Below are 22,853 nucleotides of genomic sequence, written 5' to 3'. Positions count from 1 at the left end.
GATGATTCTCTCTCATTGATGTTTCTAACTCTCTATCCCTCTCTCTTCCTCTCTGTAAAAAAATCAATAAAATATATTTAAAAAAAAAACAAACTAAAAAAGATAAAAACATGTAAGCTCAAAAGGGTGCATCCCAGGGTCTTAAACGGTATTAAAAACAACAACAAGAATTCCGTCTCCCTAAGGAGATTTGGGGAACGGCGTGGAAAGGACAGCAGCGGAGCAGATGCTGGGGATGGCCCTGCTGTGGTGCGTCTGTGCCTACTCATTTCCACCGGCTTCCTGAGCGCGGTTTTCCACACACTCCGTCCAGGAAGAACCCTCTAGAAGAGCCGCCGGGGGGCACGATCCTGCTGGCCCGCTTCCTTTTTGTGCTCGCCTCCCCGCTCCGCCCTCCGCGCTGCTTCCTTTGAAATCACGGATTCTCAGACCCCGAAGCCCCACTGCGGTCTTCAGGTCGTAGTGATGCTGGGTTCCTCGCAGATCATTCCCCCTTGGAAGTGATTCTGAAGGACCATCACAGCTTTATTCCTATCAGAAGGCAGGCCAGCCTCCGGCTTCTAGGAAACGCCTACTTTTCACCCGCATGGAGCTTCCCCCGAGCTGTTCGGTGGGCTCTTTTGCGGGCCTCCAGCAGTCTTGGAATAAGGAGAGCTCAGTTTCCCTCTGCCCCCTCGTGGTGAGCCAAGGGGAAGGGGTTCCCACTGGCCGCCGTCTCCAGGGTGTGGAGAGGTGTTCATAGGCTCGTGTGAGCTGCCACCCGGGGCCAGGTCAGGAGTCTGCTCTCCGGAGGAGCAGAGTACCGAGTGTTCTGGGACACTGGGGCAGGAGGCCGAGGTAGACTCCGACAGCTTTATAAGTTTCAGGGATGTCTCTCAAACATCCATAATTACATGATCATTCTCTTTTTTAAAAAAAATATCATATTGATTTTTTTTTTTTATTGAGAGGAAGGCAGAGGGATAGAGAGTCAGAAACATCGATGAGAGAGAAACATCCATCAGCTGCCTCCTGCAAACCCCCACTGGTGGTATGTCCGCAACCAAGGTACATGCCCTTGACCGGAATCGAACCCGGGACCCTTGAGTCCGCAGGCTGACGCTATCCACTGAGCCAAACCAGTTAGGGGTGTTCTTATTTTTAATTGTAAAAATAAGTGTAACTTTTCGCCCTCAAAAATCTAAATTAAATTGCTTCTTATTTAGCCACACAAAGAATCAATGAAAGAAAGAATAAATGAATTCCCTAACTCACTCACTGAACTCTGGGGCGGGGGAGGAGGGAGGGTCTGTGACTTTCTTAAAAGCACCAGAAATCTTGGGGGGCTCGGGGCCTGAAAGATGGAGAGTGCTAAAACTAAAGTTTTCCTCTTTCCCTATTTTCCTGAGGGTTACCGGTGTCGGTACCATTTTGTGATGTGTCAGAATTTTAAACTTTTCCAAACTAGAAGAACAGAATTCTGGAAAATTACCAAAATATGTTTTTTACAAAGAAAACATTGCCAAATCTGACACGTTTCCTCAAAGTCCCATTGATTTCAGTTACTTTTTTTAAAGTTCAATGAACTTTCCTGCTTTCCTTTTACGTTCTTTGGGCCACCTGGCAGGAGCTACTGAGCAATCTGCAGATGGCTGCTTTTTGTCTTGAGCTTGGAAGTGCCCTAGTGAGGCCACGCCCTGAAGCAAGACAGGCTGGTGCTAGTGCCGGGTTCAGGGCCGCTTCCGCTTCCGCTGCCGCTGCTGCTGCTGCTGCTTCTGCTTCTTCTTCTTTAAAAAAAAAAAAAAAAAAAAAAAAAATATATATATATATATATATATATATATATACACACACACACACACACACATATATATATATGTATATACACACACACACACACACACACACACACACACACACACACCATATTTTTCGGACCATAAGACGCACTTTTTCCCCCCAGAAGTGGGGGGAAAAAGTCCCTGCGTCTTATGGTCCAAATATAGCCTACACATATACTTTAAAAAAAAAGTTCTTTTACTTGCCCGGCTCTGTGTGGTCTCTGTGTGCTTGCCCGGCTCTAAAATGGTTCTAAATGCTGCTGTTTACTTTACAGGGTTGATTACATGTGTTTATGACTGTGATGTTGGGTTTTAATGCACATAAAATATTTTAGGACACTATTTGTTTCAGAATCTTTTTTTCTTCATTTCCCTTCTCTAAAAACTGGTGCGTCTTATGGTCCGAAAAATACGGCATATCTCGGGTCTAGTAATAATGAATGTCGTTTTTTAACATTTGTTTAAAATCTTGCTTGGCGTTGACTTGTATTGACATAACCTTCAAACACGTGGTATCTACAGAACGTGTGAAGTGCAATTAACAAGTTTTGCTTGAAAAAGTTTGTATTTGGTTTGGTTTTTGTTGCAAAACTAGGGCTAAGAAGATGGCGGATGAAGAGCCTATTCGGCACTGCATGCTTTACGAGTTCCAATTAGGAAGAAAAGCAACTGAGGCTGCAAAAAACATCTGTAGTGCTCTTGGTCAAGATGCAGTTAGCGCCAGAAAATGCCAGCGTTGGTTTGAGAAATTTCGCGAGGGAAATTTTTCGTTAGATGACAAGAGAGGTTGAGGCCGTGTGTCCAATTTTGATCAAGAAGCTCTTCAAGCTCTTTTGGTGCAAAATCCTCAAATTACCCAACAAGAGCTTGCGACAACTTTAAATTGTTCACAAAAAACAATTTCCAATCAATTGCGTGCACTTGGCAAAGTCCAAAAGTTTGGAAAATGGGTTCCTCATGAGTTGACCGACAACAACCGTCATCAAAGAGTCCCAATTTGCAGTTCGCTCCTCTCTCGTCAAAACCGTTTGCCGTTTTTAGAGCAAATTGTTACCGGAGATGAAGAATGGGTGCTGTATGTTAATTTGAAAAGGCGGCCTCAATGGTTGAACAAAATTGAGGCTCCGCAGCCCACGCCAAAACCTGACTTGCATGCGAAAAAAGTGATGATGTGTGTTTGGTGGAATTTTAAAGGAATTCTTCATTATGAACTTTTACCATCTCCAAACCATTACAAGTGCAGTGTATAGTGCCCAATTGGAAAGGTTAGCCCAAGCTTTAAGAGAAAAAGAACCCGCGCTGATTAATCAGAAGGGCGTAATTCTTCACCACGACAACGCACGACTGCATACTGTAAGAATCACTGCTGAAAAACTGCGCCAGTTGGAATGGGAAGTTCTCCCTCAACCTGCATATTCTCCTGATATTGCCCCTTCTGATTACCATTTGTTTCGTTCTTTGCAAAACTTTCTTCTTGGAACAAAATTTAATAATGAAGAATGCCTCAAAAATGCATTGACCGAATTTTTGCATCAGAATCACAAGAATTTTACAACAGAGGGATTAAAATGCTTCCTGAGCGTTGGGCACAAGTAGTAGAAAACAACGGCAACTATATTGTTGATTAAATTTTGTTGTATTGTTTAAATAAATTCGATTTTAAAAAGTATTAGAAAACAACATTAATTATTACTAGACCTAATATATATTTCTTTATTGATTTCAGAGAGGAAGGGAGAGGGAGAGAGAGGGATAAAACCATCAATGATGAGAGAGAATCATTGATCGGCTGCCTCCTGCACACCCCCCACCAGGGACCGAGCCCATAACCCAGGCATGTGCCCTTGGCTGGAATTGAACCTGGGACCTTTCAGCTTGCAGGCTGATCCACAGAGCCAAACTGGCTAGAGCATGGGTCTCTTCTTGATAGCTCTGGGGCACATTGACACCAGCTGCTGCTTGTCTGAGAGATTTTAGGAACGTCTGAAGCCTGAGCCAGGACAGGCCATTCCTATGGAAAAGCTACAGCAGTCAGCCTGGGTGGGGCTGCAAGTTGGATGGGGTGGGTTCTCAGGGAACCACCAGAGCAGAGCCAACAGCGTGAGCCAGGCTGATGGAAATGCAGCCACGGAGGGTCTGCGTACCTGATGTTGCTTGTCAGGTTTCATCACAAACCCACGTGGGTGCAGGTAGGCACCAGAGCTTGTGCTTCGTTTGTGGTGTTGCCTGTTTCATCACATGTTCGCCAAAATGTGGAGGAGAAATTGGCAGGGTTTGTTCGGCAGGGTTTGGCTGAGGCATCCCAAAGCTAAGGCTTGAGTGTTGAAAAAAGAATGGTAACATTGCCAGCCCAATCTGAATACTCACCATTTATGGCCAATTAAAACAAAAACAAGGTTTAGGTAGCCCAGCCATGGTGGTTGAGCGGTTGAGTATTGACCTATGAACCAGGAGGTCAGGGCACAGGCCCGGGTTGCAGACTTGATCCCCAGCAGGGGGCATGCAGGAGGCAGCTGGTCAATGAGTCTCGCTCATCATTGTTGTTTCTGTCTCTCCCTCTGCCTTCCTGTCTGAAATCAATAAGAGCTTTAAAACAAACAGAAAGGTAGAGGTGACATGTTAAAGAAATGCACCATTTTATATCCTGGCGAGCACCTCGTGCACTCTAGGGTGGCCTGGCTGAGGACTGCTCTCCTCCCTGGACGGGGGAAACCCGTCCTTCCTGGGGTGTCAGCGGGCCTGCCGTGCATTTGATAGGGCGGCCACTCACCTTCCGGGACCCGCTCCCAGCTCTGCACTGGTGTTCTCGGCAGCAGCGTGTGAGTGGTGACCCCTCCTGCCCAGGAGAGTTAACAGAGGAGGGAGGGCCGGCTCCAGCGTCGTGCGGCTGTTTGTGTCCGGTGGGTTTCTTGAAAGACATGCTCAGTTTTTAGGGCCTCATGCTGAGGGCTACATATGTAATAGGATTTCGGGGGAAGCTGTTTTATGGAGGCCTGTACTGGATCTTGTAGCAGATGGATGGATCACGGAGGTAGCACGATAGTTGCAGGGAATTCTATAGTAAATACCCATTTTATCTTAAAACCAAGCCAATTCCAGAACGTTCGCCCAGGAGTCCCAGAACGCTCTTTTGGATATTTTGTACTAGGGAGTCATTTTAAGAACATTACACAAAGCTTGGAGCATGGAGCTAAAAAAAAAAAAAACGCCACACCACTTGAGCCGACTATTCTAAAATATTCACTGTGGTCATTTCTAAATATTCCTTCCAAAACTTTTTATGTGTGTGTTTTAACATGATTGTAACCGTAGAGTGTGTATTTTTTTATATTGCTTTAGGATTTTAAATGCATTTGATAGTTGTACTAGAGGCCCGGTGCATGAAATTCATGCACGGGGTAGGGGGTTCCTCAGCCCGGCCTGCACCCTCTCCAGTCTGGGACCCCTTGGGGGATGTCCTACTGCCAGTTTAGGGACCACTGGCTCCTAACTGCTTACCTGCCTGCCCGCCTGTTAGCCCCTAACCACTCTATCTGCCTGCCTGATCACCCCTAACTGCTCTCCCCTGCCAGCCTGATCGCCTCTAACTGCCTCTGCCTCAGCCCCTGCCACTGTGGTTTGTCCGGAAGGAGGTCTGTTCTAAGTAGCATCTTACCCTTTTATTAGTATAGATGTTATTCTGGTGAGTGCCATCAGTTCCTCAGCTTGGGCATTTGCATTGCTTCTGCCCAACACTGTGATGGGCGTTTCTGTGCAGGCGGCCTTCTCCACGGAGTGGGTGATTTCTGACAGTCCTTGCTGAGAACAAGTCCTTGCCTGAGATGATTGTGAACATTTGTGCTTCCCCCTTGAACCAGGAGGTGGATCCCGTGACTGAATCGGGAGGCGGGGGAGGAGAGTGTCAGGGGAAGTCTGAGACGGCGTGCGGTGCCTCCCGTGTGTCTGGCCCGTGCGATGCTGGGATGTGTGGGGCAGGCCGGCCTGGAGGGGCAGATTCCCTTGCGGATGTGAGTCTCTGGGCAGTGAGTGAGCCTCAGCAGGGCCTGGAACTGAGAGACAAGCAGGGGTGTGAGGCCCAGGCGAGGGGATCTCCCGCAGGTGGGTGTGGCCGTGCTGCTGTGGAGGTCACTGTCAGAGAGGCCATCAGGAACCTCGCTGTGGGGGAGGCAGAGGGGAGCTGGTGGTGGCAGGGGTGGGAGAAGGGGCATCCGTCTGCTGGGGCCTAAACAACAGCACTTCTCTCCTCTCCGTTCCGGAGGCCGAAGTCCAGCATCCGGGCCCCGGCAGGTTTGTTTTCCCCTGAGGCCTCCTGGGCTGCAGGTCACCTTGCTGCGTCCTCAGATGGTCATATCGGAGGGGAGTCCATCCTAACGGCCCCATTTTAATCGCCTCTTTTAAAAAATATTTTTATTGATTTTAGAGAGGAAGGGAGAGGGATAGAGAGATAGAAACATCCATGATGTGAGAGAATCATTGATCGGCTGCCTCCTGCATGCCCCCTACTGGGGATCGAGCCCACAACCCAGGCATGTGCCCTTGGCCTGAATCAAACCTGGGACCCTTCAGTCTGCAGGCTGACGCTCTATTCACTGAGCCAAACCGGCTAAAGCTTAATTACCTCTTTAATGGGCCCATCTCCAAATACAGTCACATTCTGAGGTCCTGGGGACTAGGGTTTCAATGTATGAATTTTTAGGGGACACACACACACACACACAATTCAACCCCTACGAAATGGATGCTAAGCCCAATGCCCAACTTGCCTCTCTCCCTGCCCCGGGCTCCCTCGCCCTCCACACTGCTGACTGCTCCGCCTGCTTCAGCTGGCCACACTCCTGTCCGGGGCCTGGTGACCTATGCTCTTCCTGCCTCCCCCTCACCTCCTGCTGCTTCCTTAGCGGCCACTTCCTTGGTGTCGTGGGTTCTCTCCTCGTCCTGGGATGAATCCCATCATCTTCAACTCCTTCTCAACGCTAACTCCATCTCCTGTCCCCTCAACACTAGCTCTGCCTCGTGTCCCCAAGCATCTGTTCTCTTAGGCATTACAATTGGGCGGGGCGAACCCTGTAGGGAACATCATTGGGTGATAAGACTAAAACCTGTGGTCGGCAAACCGCGGCTCACAAGCCACATGCGGCTCTTTGGCCCCTTGAGTGCGGCTCTTCCACAAGATACCACGGCCTAAGCGAGTCTACTTTGAACAAGTGGCGTTAGAAGAAGTTTTAAGTTTAAAAAATGTGGCTCTCAAAATAAATTTCAATCTTTGTGCTGTTGATAGTTGGCTCTGTGGACTAATGAGTTTGCGGACCACTGATTTAGGCCAAGGTTCAGTAAAAGTTGTAGCTGAGTTTACCTCATTTCACCACGTCAGTAATATTTTTTTCTCTCAAGAGTGTGGGTTTGGGTTCTTTTTTATCTTCCCAAGGGCAGACCTTGGTTGGCGTGAGACTGGGTGGGTAGCTGTCCCAGGAGGGTCTGGGCGGAATTGCTTTATGGGGGAGGTGTTAGGCCTTTCTGCCGTAGACATTTTTGTCGCCTGTTTTTTGACTGAAGCTGCGTAGAGGTGAAGGCTGTGCTCTTTGAAGCTGTGTGTTGGTGTTGGTGAAGGGGTCCTGGGTGACTTGTGAGTGTATGTTATTTAAACCCTGGTTGGCTGCTTCGGGGTCTCTGGTGTACATGTGTTACGTGGTGTTCCTGTCCACGGTTGAAGTGCGTCAGAATGACCTCTACCTAAGATGTCATGTTTTTAGTGAAGATGCTGACTATCTGATTTCTAAACGTCTGCAAATGATGGATCGTCACTATTTGGCCTCCCAAAATAGAAGTGCCAGACTTTGCTGGGCAACCTTGAGAGGAACGTTTATGTCTGTCGACAGTTTTTAAAGTCTGAAACTCAAATTTAGTTTTTAATAGTGGCGTGTATGTTTATTCTGTCTATCTTTAAGAGGCAGGTTATTGGAATGACATGCGACCTTGTACTCTTGACTCTGTCTGGTTGGGAGTCTGAAGGGTTATTTTTGTGCTTTTTAACATGACTGGAGCACTTTCGGCTGTACATTTGCGACAGAGTCAACATGGTTTTGAAAACCACCCAGGTACTTAGCCGGGCGACAGGTGGGTGCCGTTCCCTCTCTCAGTGTCTAGGGCTGCTTCCTTCCTGGGCCCTCTTTCCCGAGTCCCATACATATGTCAGCCGGTGCCCATCACACACTCGGTGCCCGGTGAGCACTCCCGGCGTGCTCCCGACCGAGCCAGGGTTCCCTGCCGTGGAGACCGAGGCTCATCCAGACTCGGGCGGCGGTGATTCCAAACCCGTTCGTGGTGGTAGTACTGACTGTATTTAATATCACGATTTTAAATCGAGCCCAAAATACTTGTCTCTGTGAGAATTCATTTGAATGTTTTGGAAACTACCTGGAAAGTTTCTAAAAGTGATGATAGCCCTAGCCGTTTGGCTCAGTGGAGCATCAGCTTGTGGACTGAAGGGTCCCGGGTTCGATTCTGGTCAAGAGCATATACCTCGGTTGCGGTCTTCTCCCCGGCCCAGACCTTGGTCCGGACGCATGCAGGAGGCAACCAGTCAATATGTTTTTCTCACATGGATATTTCTCTGTCTTTCCTCTCTCTTCCACTCTCTCTAAAAATCAATGGAAAAATATCCTGGGGTGAGGATTTAAAAAACAAAACAACAAAACAAAACAAATCTCACCCTGCCAGTGTTGCTCAGTGGTTGAGCATCAACCTATGAACCAGGAGGTCACAGTTTGATTCTGGGTCAGGGCATTTGTCCAGGTGACGTGGGCTCAGTCCCCAGCATTGGGCTCGCAGGAGACAGCTGTTCAATGATTCTCTCATTCCCTCTTTCTTCCTCTCTGAAATCAATGAAAATGAAAAAAAAGAAAAAAGAAAAAAAGTGATGATATCCAATTTAGGGGAGGCTGGCTTGGGGGAATCCTATATAATAAAAGGACAATATGCAAATTGTCCCCTCAACTGGGAGTTCCATAGGAGTTTGACCAGGGGATGGGGCCCCTCCTGCTGGCTGGCCCCACCCCCAATCGGCCCTCCACATCGAGATTGGGGGCGTGGTCAGCCCACCAATGGCTCAGGGCCCCTCCCCCACCCGGCCTGCCCCTGATCAACCCTCCCTACCCCATGGGGGCAGGCCAGCTGGCCAACCACCTGAGGCCCCTCCCTGTGGCTGGCCCTGCCCCCAGTTGGCCCTCACACCCTGATTGATGGTGGGGCTGGCCGGACCCCACCCGTGCACGAATTCATGCACTAGCCTCTAGTCAGGGTAAAAAGCTATTTCTGAGAGGACGGCCAGCCATTTGGTGTTTGGGCTAAGCTGTGACCACGTGCAGCCTGAGCGTCTCAGTGGCTCAGAGCAGTGTCCATGCACACACCGTGCCTGCCACAGGTCAGGTGGTGCCCTCGGGACATGCTGACCCCCTGGGGCAGGGGAGAAGCCTCGGGGAGGCCTGGGAGGCCGAATCTGAGCTCAGGCCGTGGGATCTTGAGTGTGAGCCATAGTGTGCCCCAGGTGTCACTGCCCAGGTGTCTTTATAGTCTCACCTTCTTTAAAGACAGTGGACCTAGCCCTGGCTGGTTTGGCTCAGTGGTTAGAAAGTCGGCCCATGGACCGAAGGGTCCCGGGTTCGATTCCGGTCAAGGGCATGTCCCCCGGTGGCAGGCTCGATTCCCTGCCTGGTAGGGGCACTGCCAGAGGCAGCCAATGGATGTGTTTCCCTCATATCCACGTTTCTCTCTGTCTCCCTCCCTCCCTCCTGCTCTCTCTAAAAATCACTGGAAGGTAGTCTCGGGTGAGGATCAACACGAAATAAAGCAAAAGTGCATTGGCCCTGAGGAGGATGCCACGAGGGTGGTTTATAGGAGACCTCGGGGTACTGCCGTCCGAGGACGTACCCCCAACGCAAAGGCCTGGGCACTACGGCAAGAGCTTGGCCGAGGAGTGCGTGTGCGCAGGACTCGGTGTGAAATAACGTGTGGGTGTGTCATGTTGTAGGACTTGCAGCTTGGCCTGGCTTTCTGGAAGGCCCCAGCCCGAGGGCGGCCTCGTGCATGCGGACGGAGAGCCCTTCGGCTCCCAGCTGCTCGCCCGCCGTGCCCGCCGCCCCGTCGGCCCCCCACGCGCGGGGCGGCCTTGTCCGTTCCTCCTCTTGGTGATTTCTGTTAGTTCCCCGGTCCTTACTCCTGAGCTTCGAAGCTGGTGCCCCAGCTGGGTCCCTGCTGCAGGCTGGCCTGGTGCCTTTTTATGCGTTTCCAACGAGGCAGCCTGCAGGGCACGGGGCAGCCTGCGGGGCACCGGGCAGCCTGCGGGGCACGCACAGTCCTCGGAGCTCCCCGTGAGGTCGGTTCCAGGTGAGGTCAGTCCCAAACCCCCCGGAGCAGCCCCACTCCTGCTCCTGCTCCCCTCAGTGAATTCAGACGCTCCCCCAAGAAAACGTGACATTTTTTGTTGTCTCTATCCCTGTATAGATTTATGTATTTATTTATTTATTTTGGGGGGAACCTTCCCATTATTGGTAATGTCTGTCCTCAACTTTCTTTTCCCCGGGACCACCCACCCACGACCAGTGATTCTCAGCCACACTGGCTGGTTCTGATGCACTGACATCGGTCATGACCTCAGCGGGGACCTGGGGCCAGGCTGTGCCAGCGCCCTCTCCTCTTCCCCGCACCCCTGGAGGCTCCTTCGCCCGCCCTCCGGCCCTCCGCCCTGCCTCAGCTCACCTTTTCTCGGCTCCAAGCCCATCAGGACCCTGCCAGCTCTCCCACCATTTTGCCTAGTCTTCCGAATAGATTTCATCATCTTTTTTTTTTTTTTTAAATATATTTTACTGATTTTTTTTTTTTTTACAGAGAGGAAGGGAGAAGGATAGAGAGCTAGAAACATCGATGAGAGAGAAACATCCATCAGCTGCCTCCTGCACACCCCCCACCGGGGATGCGCCCGCAACCAAGGTACATGCCCTTGACCGGAATCTAACCTGGGACCCTTGAGTCCACAGGCCGATGCTCTATCCACTGAGCCACACCAGCCCAGGGCTCATCGTTTTCTTTTCAAGTTTTTTTTTCTTCTTTTTTTTTTTCCTGCTTTGCCACATTCTACCCATCCTCAGAAGGTTCAGGACAAGTTCTACCCATTTGGCCACCCTGGTGGGACACCCCCTGTGTCACGATAACAGTGCCCCCCTCTAACCATGAGCATCAGTCTGCACCCCTCTGTTGGAGGTGGGCATGGCCCCGGGTGAGCATTGGTCTCAGTGGTTAGGTTGCTCGTACGTCATTCCTCCCCCTGGGCAGGTGGCCGATACCCAGGAGGCCATGGCCGCGTCCCTGACTCCTTTTCTGGGGTCCGTGCATTCCGGCTCCCAGGTCAGAGCAGGAGGCTGTGAGCAGAGAGCATGCCCGTGGTGGATCACCCAGGACAGCTCTGGGTGGGGGCGGGGCCCGTCCGCCCAGCCCCACGACGGTGACCCACTTTCCCTTCTTATCTGCGTGCAAAATATTTGCTGTCCTCGGGGTGTCCTCCCTGTCACAACGAATGTTTGTCTCTCCCTTTCATATGCTCCGGGCACTAATGTGCTGGGTCAGTCAGCGGGGAAGCACAATGGGGAAGAAACTCTGGTAAGCAGTTTTAATTTCTGGGCGAGGGGCCTTCCAGTTATGTCATTTAAAAAAAAACAACTATCTCTATAGTTTCTATATCTCTCTCTCTGTCTGCCTGCCTACCTGTGGAGAGACATGATTGGAGGTGGATTGTCTTTTTTAAGTTTCCATGCCTTTTAATTTGATGATTCTGAGTCTAATAAAGGGGTCTGTAGAATACCTTTTTGGTTTTACAATAGTAAACTACTTGTGGAAGGAGATGAACTTTCCTTAATCAGGCATGACAGCGTAGTTCATACTGAATATGTCTTTGCTCACCAGACTTTCCTGGGAAACGTCGTATGGTTCTGTGTATAATCAAACTGATTATCTTTAAAATTCATTTGTGTATCGCTTTACAGGTTGTATATTATATTCAAGGGAGAAAATGTGTATATGTGTGTGTGTGGGGGAGCATTTGTTATGTACCCTTATAATACGTATATAAAATATTTCTGTATCCCTATGGTCAGCAAACTATGGCTCGCGGGCCACATGTGGCTCTTTGGCCCTTTGAGTGCGGCTCTTCTACAAAATACCACGGCCTGGGCGAGTCTATTTTGAAGGAGTGGCGTTCGAAGAAGTTTAAATTTACAAAATGTGGCTCTCAAAAGAAATTTCAGTCGTTGTGCTGTTGATAGTTGGCTCTGTTGACTAATGAGTTTGCTGACCTCTGCTGTATCCTATAGAACTTGTGGAAAATAGCAGAACTGTTATTCACCTGCTTTAGAATGTATATAAAGATGTATAAGAGTGCATTTGATTTCAAATTTAGTAAATGCTCCCAACATCAGAGAAACTGGAAAACAGTTAACCCAGGAAATACTTTCAAACTGTAATATGATTATTGATTTTAATCTGCTCCGGTTTAAGCCATTTTCTTTTAAAATTCTTTGTCAATGACAATGCAGTTTTGCCTTCTCTGTTTACATGGTCAGTGTCTATTTTGGCCCATCTTAGCTTTTCTGTGTGATCATTTCTCAACCAGTAAATATTCAGGAAACCCTGTAAACACCTCTCCCTGGTTACGTAGTGCCGTGGCCTTTGCTTGGTGGGTAACTGCTTGAATTTTTACGACTCGGAAGAGCTGTTTCTTAAACACAGGACAGAGGCATCTCTGAAGGGCACTGTTGAGTGATGCCTGCTTTTCTCTTCTTGTATGGCACAGGGTTCTTTCTTTGTACCTTCAGATCTCTTGTGCTTTCATGACTAGATGCATTATTAAAATTTAGCTGCCACTTGCAGCTGACATGTGGTGGTAAACTCACCCGTGCCTCCGTGCCTTCATACAACCATACTGTGGGTTTCTTTCTGTGCTGGGTATGGCTAGGCCCTTAATACTTCACAGTGTTTTCACCTCTGAGTACATGGCATTGAGAAGATACCTGTGGGCTCGCCTTTTTGGGTTCTGAAGAGTGTTGATAACCAGACCCAGGATGTAGGAACTCCTTCTGTCTGGAGGCGAGCCCTTTTCTTTTGCTGGTTGACTCAGTAAGGATGGACACATTGACAGGGTCTTAGGAGAGGATATAGTCAGCCTCTCTGGGGAAATCGAGGCTCAGAATTGGCTGTGTGCCCGGGGTCCCAGGTGAGCCGGCCGCCTGCAGTGTGGGCCCCTGGGCCTGGAGCCGCTGTGGGTGGTGCTGCAGAGTGCTTCCGCAGCCCAGACAGCAAGAGGGCGTTGAATTCCCACCTGCCCCTCCATTGTCACTCAAAAGAACTGAATGGCTCCTCTTCTAAGAGAAGCTAGTTCTGCTGTGGGGTGTGAGCATCTTGGTTCAGTCGCGGGTCTTCAGAAACCAACCTAGAGGGACCCCCAAGCTCCCAGGTACAAGCAGCCTTGTGTGAGTGGCTGCCAGGTGCCAGTCACCGTGGCTTCATTCTCAGGGAACGCAGAGTGGTCAGGGGGTCTGATCCAGGGTGAGGCTGCGGCGGGCAGGGGAAGGGGCAGGGCCCAGGGGGACGGGGGAGGCGATCAGTGCGCGGTCCGGACCCTCGGATCCCACGCCAGATCACCCCAAGAAGTTGGTCTCCCCGGGCCCGGGCCTCGGGCTCATGATCATGGGTTGTGTTTGACGGGGGCGCGCTGCCCGGGACCAGGCAGAGCCGGAGGGCCCGCCGGCGATGTGGGGGCCATTCTGCCTTCATCTGGGGGTGCCAGGGCCCTGGGTTTGCCAGCCCAGACGCGTTCGACGTGGTGGGACGTGAAACTCCGCCGGGGGGAGGAGCAGCGTGAGGAGCCCGCGGTCACACTCACGCGTCCGGAACCGTGGATACGGAGTGGGCGTCCCTGCCCCCAGGAGCTCACGGGCCTTCTTGGGCGTCAGCTCATTGACTAGCTTCACTCTGAGCAGAGAGCCTGACCGGAGGCCCCTAAAGCCAGGCCTGCTCGGGTTCTGGTCGCTGCGGGGGCCAAGCTGGTATGGGGAAAGGGGGATGGGGAAAGTGGGGGGACGGCAGGGGGGAGAAGGCTGGGGCTTTCCCACCTGGTCTTGGGCGGGTGTCGTGGCCGCCTTGGGCAGTAGTTGTGTGGTTGACTGCAGGGTGTCCTGGGGCACTGGCTGAGGAGAGGACAGCTGCTGGCTCAGCTCCTCGGGGTGCTCAACCATGGAGCCACCCGGCCCGGCTGGGGTCCTGTGTTTAAGACAAGAAGCTCCGCTGAGCCTCTTGAGGGCCCCCAACCAGAACCCACCCCCGCAGGACCTGAGGCAGCTTTTCCGCCTGACCCAGGAGGGCTGTCATCATTCACTCCACCCGCCCCCAGGCTGGCTTCCTGTCCCGGAGTGACACCCCTTCCCCTCCTCGAGTGGATGCCCTGGCCCGGCGCTCACCGCGTCTGGCCAGAGTCTGTCCTGTAAGCTGGCGCGGTTCGGCGGCACACCCCCGCAGCCCAGGGAGCCGTGTCCCGTGGAGGAGCCGTGGGAGGCCTTGGCGGGGTTGTGTGTCCTGCGGGGTTTGCCTGGGGCGGGAGATGTCCCGGAGACACACACATACACACACTTACACGAACACACACAGCAGGAAGGCTGCAGTCAGGCTGTGGAATCTTGGGGCCTCTGATGAGGACATTTTTTAAAAAATTGTGGTGAGTAGATGTAACATCAGACATATCATTCAACCTTTAAAAAAAAAAAAATATATATATATATATATATATATATATATATATATATATATATTATTTATTTTTTACAGAGAGGAAGGGAGAGGGAGAGGGAGAGGGAGATAGAAACATTGGTGTGAGAGAAACATAAATCAGCTGCCTCCCGCACACCTCCTACTGGGGATATTCCCGCAACCAAGGTACATGCCCTTGACTGGAATTGAACTTGGGACCTTCAGTCCGCAGGCCGACGCTCTATCCCCTGAGCCACACCTGTTAGGGTTCGTTCAACCTTTCTCAGTGGGCACGTCCATGGCTTTGCGTCCTTTGACATGATTGTGCAGCCGTCCGCAGCATTGATCTCCCGGACGCCCCATCTTCCCAGCGTGACGCTCTGTGCCCGCAAGCAACTCCCTGTCCCTCCTCCTCCAGGCCCTGGGGCCCCGGTCCACCCTCTGCCTTCTGAGTTGGATCACGCTAGCCCCTCAAGGAAGGGGTTGTACGGGATTTGCCCTCTGGGGACTGGCTTCTTTCACGTGGCATGCTGTCCTCAAGTTTCGCCCAGGTGGTGGCATGTGTCAGAATGTCCTTCCTTTTTTAAGGCTGACTACTGTTCTATTGTGTGTGTACGCCCCATGTTGTTCACCCAATGGTGGATTCGTCAGCGGCCGCCGCCTTTGGACTGTTGTTCATGCGGCTTTGGACAGGGTGTGCAGGTGTCTGTCTGAATCACTGCTCTCCTCCCCTAACGTGGAACTGCTGGGTCACAGGCAATTCTTTATTCCTCTCTTTTCCCCGTCCGGGGTCTGCTAAGGCCTGTGACGATTGTCCTGAAGACCCTGGAGAGTTCTGGAAGGCTTCTTTCCTTGACAGGGCCTGTCTGTGATTTAGAAAAGGCACAGTGGTTTAGGAAGGGCCCAGGGGAGCATGGACCCGGGAAGGAGTGGGCCGGCAGAGGCTGGGGTGGCCGGACCCCAGAGAGCTGCCCCGATGGCTCTGGCTTCCCAGGGAGAGGGCAAGGCTGTGTCTGGAAGTGACATTGGGGATGGATCGGGCGTGATGAAGGTGACAGAATCAATGGAAAAGGCTGGCTACAGGGGAAGGAAGTCGGAGACGGGGAAAGGTAAGGATGAGCTCAGACCTGGGTTCGTTGTGGCTTGTGTGGGATTTAGGGGAGGTGGAGGGTTATTTCTGTTTGGTTTGTATTTTGTATGGGTGGTGGACAGTGTGTCAGATGGTAGGCCCAGCCTGGTGGGCCGGCTATTGATAAGATGGTTGCTGATTTGGGGGCGAGGGTGAAGAATAAAAAGGGGCAGGTTGGGATATTGGGATGTTGTGGGTGTAGCACCACTGTTTCACAGCTTCTGTGGATCTATCGTACATTCCTACCCCGAGGCAGAAATAGACACATGAAATCATAACACCAGAAATGATGGCCAACTCATTGGTTAAGCAGAATCAGGTTGCACGAGGATTCTAATGAATGCAAAGGATTTTTTAGACTAAAGCAGGGGTTGGCAGACTCATTAGTCAACAGAGCCAAATATCAACAGGATAACGATAGAAATTTCTTTGGAGAGGCACATTTTTTAAATTTGAACTTCTTCTAGTGCCACTTCTTCAAAATAGACTCGCCCAGGCCGTGGTGTTTTGTGGAAGAGCCACACTCAAGGGGCCAAAGAGCCGCATGTGGCTCGCAAGCGGCTGTTTGCCAACCATGGGACTAAAAGCGTGAGTGTGTGTTGAGTTATGCTTTTATTCTTCTTTTGCTCAACATGGATTTTTTTTTTTTTCATCATTAGAGAAATCACTTGAAATTTCCAAACTTGCTTCTTTTCTTGGCTGTCTCCCTGGACTGGGAGCTGCCGGGGGTTGGCACCGGCCAGGGAAGCACCCCGATTACTCCTGCCCTGTCCCCCAGCACTTAACACCGTCCCAGAGGGCAACAGGACTCACTGTACACTAGGGGTGTCGAACTCAATCAGAGAAGGGGCCAAAAATCTAAAATCCAGCCTAAATCGCCGGCCGAATGGTTTACTGAACAGTCATAAACTGTCATTGTGATGGAAACGCAGCGGAGTGCAGTGATGACAGCGCGGTGCGGGCCACATTGCAAGGCCTGGAGGGACGGTTTTGGCCCTCGGGCCTTGTGTTTGACACATGTGCTGTACACGGTGGGTGAGCCCAGTCGCATGGACATTTAATCCCGCTGCTCTCCAAGATGAGGTTTGTGCTGCTGTCAGAGAGCTAGGGAGGAAATCCCAGGTTTCCTCAGCCGCTCAGCTCATTCCGTCGGGTACTGACTTGCAGCCTATAGACCCGGCCCCCGTTTGCCTTGGCCTTCCCAGCAGGGTTTGCTAAGGTTTGTTTTTTTGTCCACGAAATCATGCCACGTTGGCCCTGCTTTCTTCCTCCAATGCGTTTCTCATGTTATTCTTAAAAGCCTTCGTGATCTCATCCTTGGGAGCCAAATGGCTCGGTTCCGTTTCCTGCCCTTTGTGGATAGCGTCATGTGCTCCGAGGAACGGATCAAAGGGGCTGGACGCTGCCGGATCATTTGGCTCCGCTCGGCCTGACCCGCCGGGCCCGGCGGGGGCAGCTGGGGGGATGTGCATGATCAGAGGACTCACTAAACCGTTGGAAATCTGCATGCTTGTGCTTCTCTGAATGCCTGCCCCGTGCGAGAGGTTGGGCACCTCACCTTTGGGGAAATGACAATGAAGAAGGTGCTACTCACCACCCCGGAGGGAAATGCGTGCAAATGGAGACGGGGTTGGGTTGTATGCAGAGAGGACTCCTGGAGGTCCTGTCCCCGATGTCCAGTGCCAGCGGCCTTACCTGGATGTGGAAATGGCCTCATTCGCAGTTCCCAAAGCAGCAGCACCTGCTGTCAGGAAATTGTGGCTCTTAAGGCTTTGCTTTCAAAGTCCCTTCAAGTTTATTTTTTTAAAATATATTTTATTGATTTTTTGCAGAGAGGGAGAGAGGGATAGAGAGTTAGAAACATCAATGAGAGAGACTCATCGATCAGCTGCCTCCTGCACACCCGCTACTGAGGATGTGCCCGCAACTAAGGTACATGCCCTTGACCAGAATCGAACCCGGGACCTTTCAGTTCTCAGGCCGACTCTCTATCCACTGAGCCAAACCGGTTTCGGCAGTCCTTTCAAGTTTAAAATCATGTTCATGACTTAGTATTGATCCTTGTCTTCATTGCACCCTCAGGTCTGATGTGTGAATGTTCTTTCAAATTCTATAGTAAAACCGTTTCAACTTAAAAATACACATTTGTTGCCCTAACCGGTTTGGCTCAGTGGATAGAGCATCGGCCTGCGGACTGAAGGGTCGCAGGGTAGATTCCGGTCAATTGCATGTACCTTGGTTGTGGGCACATCCCCAGGAGGGAGTGTGCAGGAAGCAGCTGATAGGTGTTTCTCTCTCATGGATGTTTCTAATTCTCTAACTATAAAATATATAAAAACAAATAGTAGAATGGCCTTGCACTTCACACAGATGTGCGTCTCATTTGGCATCTTTTGTGTGGGACCATTGGGTTGGGACATGCTGGTCTTAACATTCCTGAGCGCGGATGACGTTAGCGTGGCAGGTGACTTGTGGTTTGAGGTGGGTGACGGCGTTGAACTGTGTGTATGTACGTGTTAGCTCACAGATGGCCGTGGTAAGGTGGTGCGTGATGTTTATGCTGCGTTCTTCTGGATTTTGAGGAGTTTGGGAAATGACGCTTTCCGTTTTTTAATGGTATCTTTGCACCCTTGTGATCAGACCACGGCTGGAGCTAGCAGTCAGCCCATTTGCAGGACGCCGGGCGGGACCTGGGCCCGGTTTCTCAGCATCCCACACCACCGTCCCCGGGAGGAGGTGCGCGGGTCACTGTCCTCCGCCCAGATGCCGAAAGGACAAGCACAGCACACACCACGGCGCTGGACTGACCCCCTGTGGGCGCCGATGCCACCTTGTCGGCTGGTTTATGGTTTTGTATTTGGGTTTTCGGCAGGTGTGTTTTCGGAGTTTCCCCCTTCTGCCCTTTGGCTGTGACCCAGCCTTGGTGTTGCCCTCCTCCCGCTTTGAAATGACATCAGGATTGAGCAAAAAAAAAGGGAGTAAGATGATTCAAGACGCAAACTCAAGAGGAACTAAGACAGTGGAAGAACTTAGAACATGTGAAATTCCTTAAATAAATAAAAGTTTATTAACTTTAAATAAAAAAATAAAAAAATAAAGTTGGGGGAGGCGTGTAGCAGTTAGAACCCATTCGGAACATGCATGAGACATTTCAAAAGACGGGGAAGCAGGTGTGACGAGGAAGGCTGGCTGTGTGGTGACTGTTCCCTGAGGGGAACTGTCTTTCCCTCCTGTGACGGACAGTGTGTGCAGAGCCCGCCCGGGGCAGGGAGTCCCTGCTCAGCCCATGCTTCGTGTGGATGGCCGGTTAGAGGTGCTTATTTTCAAACCCGTCTCAGGTTGACATCCCCCCCCAATCCCTAAGTCTTCTTCTCTCCTCCTCCAAAGTGAGGGAACGGATCGCAGCTAGAGTGCTTTTGGCATTCCACGAGTCTGAGGGCTTGAAATTTGATTGAAATGTTAATTCATGGCGACAAAGGTTGGCCGCTCACGTTCCCACTCCCTGCAAGTCTTTCCAGGGCTTTGGCCTGGGCCCAGCTCTCTCCCCAGCTCTCCTCTCCTCCATCTCCGGAGGGCGGCCAGGGCCTCACCCGCCTCGTTTCTGTTTTAAAGTCTGGCCTCGTTCGAAGTGCAGGGGCCATTCTTGGTGCTGCTGCTGTGGGGCTTAACCAGTGGTACCTGGGCTGTTTAATTCCAGGTGTACTGACGTGAAACTGAAAAAAGCCACGCACACCCAGGTTGACAAAAGAGTTTTTCTCTGTTTTTCTTCTTTTGAATATTAAAGACTTCAGCATGGACTTCCTTCTGGTTATGGGACGGCCTCTGCTGCTTCTGGGACTCTCTCTCTCTCTCTTTTTAAATACAGTTTATTGATTTTTTTTACAGAGAGGAAGGGAGAGGGATAGAGAGTTAGAAACCTCGATGAGAGAGAAACGTTGATCATCTGCCTCCTCCTTCTGGGCATGTGCCTGCAATCAAGGTACATGCCTTGGACCGGAATTGTACCTGGGACGCTTCCGTCCACAGGTCGACGCTCTACCCACTGAGCCACACCAGTTAGGGTTTCTGGGTCGCACTTAGAAACGTTTTAATAGGATCAGGAATAAAACAGGTGCTTGTGGCTTCCTATAAACCACAGGCGGTTAATAACTAGGACTGACAGAGTTCCCAGCCTTTCCCAGGCCTCCTCGCCCCACCAAATGCAGTCTCCGTTGCCTCTCGGGGACCTGCTCGCTGTTCCAGGCCAGAACAGGGGCCGTTGATTTAAATGGCTAAGGTTTACGGAAGGAGACCAGCCTTTCTGAGGCCGGATCTGCCTGGGCGACTCCGTAATGGGGAGAAGGAAATGTACTTCCTCCTCAGAATGGGGCACATGAGCCTACAGGGGCGTCCGCTGCACGCTCCTCTTACTTTGCTGCGTTAGTTGCGTGTCTGTGGGAATGAGAAGTGGGAGGACCGGGGCCATTCGTGGCAGGTTGTGGGGTACAGGCACCCTCAGCTGTGCAAGCGGGTGGCGTGTTTTCCTTTAAAAGTCAGTGTCTGTGCCAGCGTGAACCCCCCCCACCCCCCGCCCCCCTTGGTCTGGGGCGGTAAGTGACCATTGAGGTCTGTCGCCCTCTCGGGTACCTCGGCAATATTTCTGAATGTCTCTGAGCATCCTCGTCGTAAAAGGAGGGCAGTGACAGCAATACCTCTCTCAGAGTTAGTGGGGTAATGCAGTTACTGAATGCCTATACGGCGCTCCGCCCACTGGCGGATGTGTGACGGGTACTCGGTACACGGTAGCATTGTTTCCTAAGCCTTGTTTCCTGGGAAAAGGCACTCTGGACGTCGCCATGGGATCCGGGGGGGGTGTCACCTCCTTGGGGGGGTGTCACCTCTTTGGGGGATGTCACCTTGGGGGAGGCAGGTGCATGTAGGTTTAAGTCTGACATTGATGTGCATGGGGTGGTGGAAAGGGATGGCTTGGGTTCTTTTGCTATAGCCTTGCAGCTTCTGATTGGGGCAGAGAGGGTGGCCTCAAGGAGAAGGCAGAGACCGTGGCTTCCCGGTGGCCCTTCCTGACGATGGGCCTGGCCCGGGCGGTGGCCTGGGAAGGGGGGAGGCTCCTGGGTGGCAGCAGATGGGTGCGTGGGGCTCCAGGGCTGTGACGGGGATGGTAGCCACCTGAGAGGCTGCTCACAGGGGTTGTTGGAGGGTGGTCCTGACGTTGGGGAGACTGCCCGCCCTTCACCTCTCCAGGGGGCCCAGCACCCATGGGAGAGGAGGCCACTCCTCCACGCTGACCCTGTTCTCATCTTCCCTGCAGCTGGGGACTATGGCCAAGATGGAGGTGAAGACGTCCCTGCTGGACAACATGATCGGCGTGGGCGACATGGTCCTCTTGGAGCCCCTCACGGAGGAGACCTTCATCCACAACCTCAAGAAGCGCTTCGACCACAACGAAATCTACGTGAGTCCACGCTCGGGTCCCGGGCAGGGCTCAGACCTGGCGTTTTGTGGCAGAGAGCTGGCTCTTCTTCCTCCGACGCTTCTCTCTGGTTCTCTCTTTTATTTCTGTTTATCAGAGTCCAGAGGTATGTGTTCATACCCTTAGCCAGTTTTGTGTTTGCTCGTTGGGCACCTAAGGGACGCTGATTAGAGTCCTGTGAGTCTGTGAACAGGGGTGGGTGCGGGGTGCCTACGGGGTGCAGGCGTTGTGCTAGGTGTTGGGGGCACAGACAGCCCGCGGAGAATCCTTCATTCCTGCTTCTGAGGGGCAGGGCCGCAGGAGGCATTAGGAAATCCACAGGCATCGTCCTGGATGCCTTTGTACCACTCGCAGTCTGACCTTTAAGCAGCTGCTCATTAGAATGCAGGGAGTGGACTGTCGACAAAGATAGGAATCTTGTGGCCTGGCTCGTGTGGCTCCGTGGTTGGTCATCGACCTATGAACCAGGAAGTCACGGTTCGATTCCCGGTCAGGCTGGGTTTTGGGTTTGGTCTCCAGTGGGGGGAGTGCAGGAGGCAGCTGGTGGTGGTTTTCTGTCATCAATGTTTCTAACTCCCTCTCCCTTTCTCTCTCTCTCTCTAAAAATCAATTAAAAAATATTTTTCAAGGATACGAATCGTCTTGACATTTGTAGTTCGTAGAGGCAGGAGCAAATGACCAGATAAAAATATGTTTTGGTCCTTAGAGGTTTGGGAATAGTCTTGTCCTGCTGTCCAGAATTACAGTGTTCATAGACAAAAATGGAAGCATCTAAATATATACACGAGTAGGAGAAATTTCATGTTGTAGAAGTTCTTTATAAAGGATTTCACAAGATTCCTTTAACTATCCAGTTCCTTAAATATATTTAAAACACGAGTGAAGAAGACACAGACGTGCAGTTTTCCAGGAGTGGGTGAGAAGCAGGGCCATTTGCATCCGTTCAGGTCGAGGTGCAGGGTCCCTGAAACCAAGGAAGGGGCGTGGCTCCCTGTCTCAGACTTAGGGGGAAGCAGGGCAGATCGGATGGGGGTGAGTAGCTTCTGAGTTCTACCCCCTCCTTTAAAAAAAAAAATATCTCTTATTGATTTCAGAGAGGAAGAGAGAGGGAAAGAGAGAAACATCAATGAGGAGAGAGAATCACTGATTGGCTGCTTCCTGCACATCCCCCACTGGGGATAAAGCATACAACCCAGGCATGTGCCCTTGGCTGGAATCAAACCCGGGACCCTTCAGTCCGCAGGCTGATGCTCTCTATCCACTGAGCCAAACGAGCTACGGCTGAGTTCTTCCCCTCTTTACGGGGCGTCTGTGTTGAGAGATGAGTGGGATTGTTCACGTCGGATCGGTTATGACCTTTGTGGAGTGGGTACATTTTTAAAAATTACACCCGCCACGCCATGTGATTGTATGTCGCCCAGAGCTTGCCTTTCCAGGCAGCCCGCCCTGTTCCGAGGGTAACTTTGGATCGTCTCTGAATGAAATGGTAGTCCCCTCCTAGGGACTGAGCTTTTGTCCTCTTGGGCTTATGCAGTTGGGGGGGGGGGGTGGCGTGGACCGCAACCTGAGCTGTGTGGGGACTGCCTTGGGGGCATTGATTTGGTCATTCGGCCGCACCTCCTCCGTTCAGAGCCGTTATAAGAGG

General features: G+C 51.4%; 1 protein-coding gene across 6 annotated transcripts in view; it reads left to right on the top strand.

Annotated features, from left to right (window-relative positions):
* Nucleotides 1–22,853, top strand: part of MYO1B (myosin IB) — a 137,368-nt gene that overhangs the window by 7,286 nt on the left and 107,229 nt on the right. For 3 of the 6 annotated variants that reach the window (XM_036421607.2, XM_045575325.1, XM_036421605.2), the window contains exons 1-2: nt 11,358–11,471; nt 21,047–21,190. In XM_036421607.2, coding sequence (XP_036277500.1) covers nt 21,056–21,190 — 135 coding nt within the window. In that variant the 5' untranslated portion in view covers nt 11,358–11,471; nt 21,047–21,055. Of the gene's footprint in view, nt 1–11,357; nt 11,472–21,046; nt 21,191–22,853 lie in introns of those variants that run through there. The other 3 variants (XM_045575324.1, XM_036421606.2, XM_036421608.2) reach the window with 2 other exon arrangements.

This window comes from Pipistrellus kuhlii, unplaced genomic scaffold (assembly GCF_014108245.1).
Source record: "Pipistrellus kuhlii isolate mPipKuh1 unplaced genomic scaffold, mPipKuh1.p scaffold_m20_p_7, whole genome shotgun sequence".
Classification (NCBI taxonomy): domain Eukaryota; kingdom Metazoa; phylum Chordata; class Mammalia; order Chiroptera; family Vespertilionidae; genus Pipistrellus; species Pipistrellus kuhlii.
This window is presented reverse-complemented; position numbering and strand designations above follow the sequence as displayed.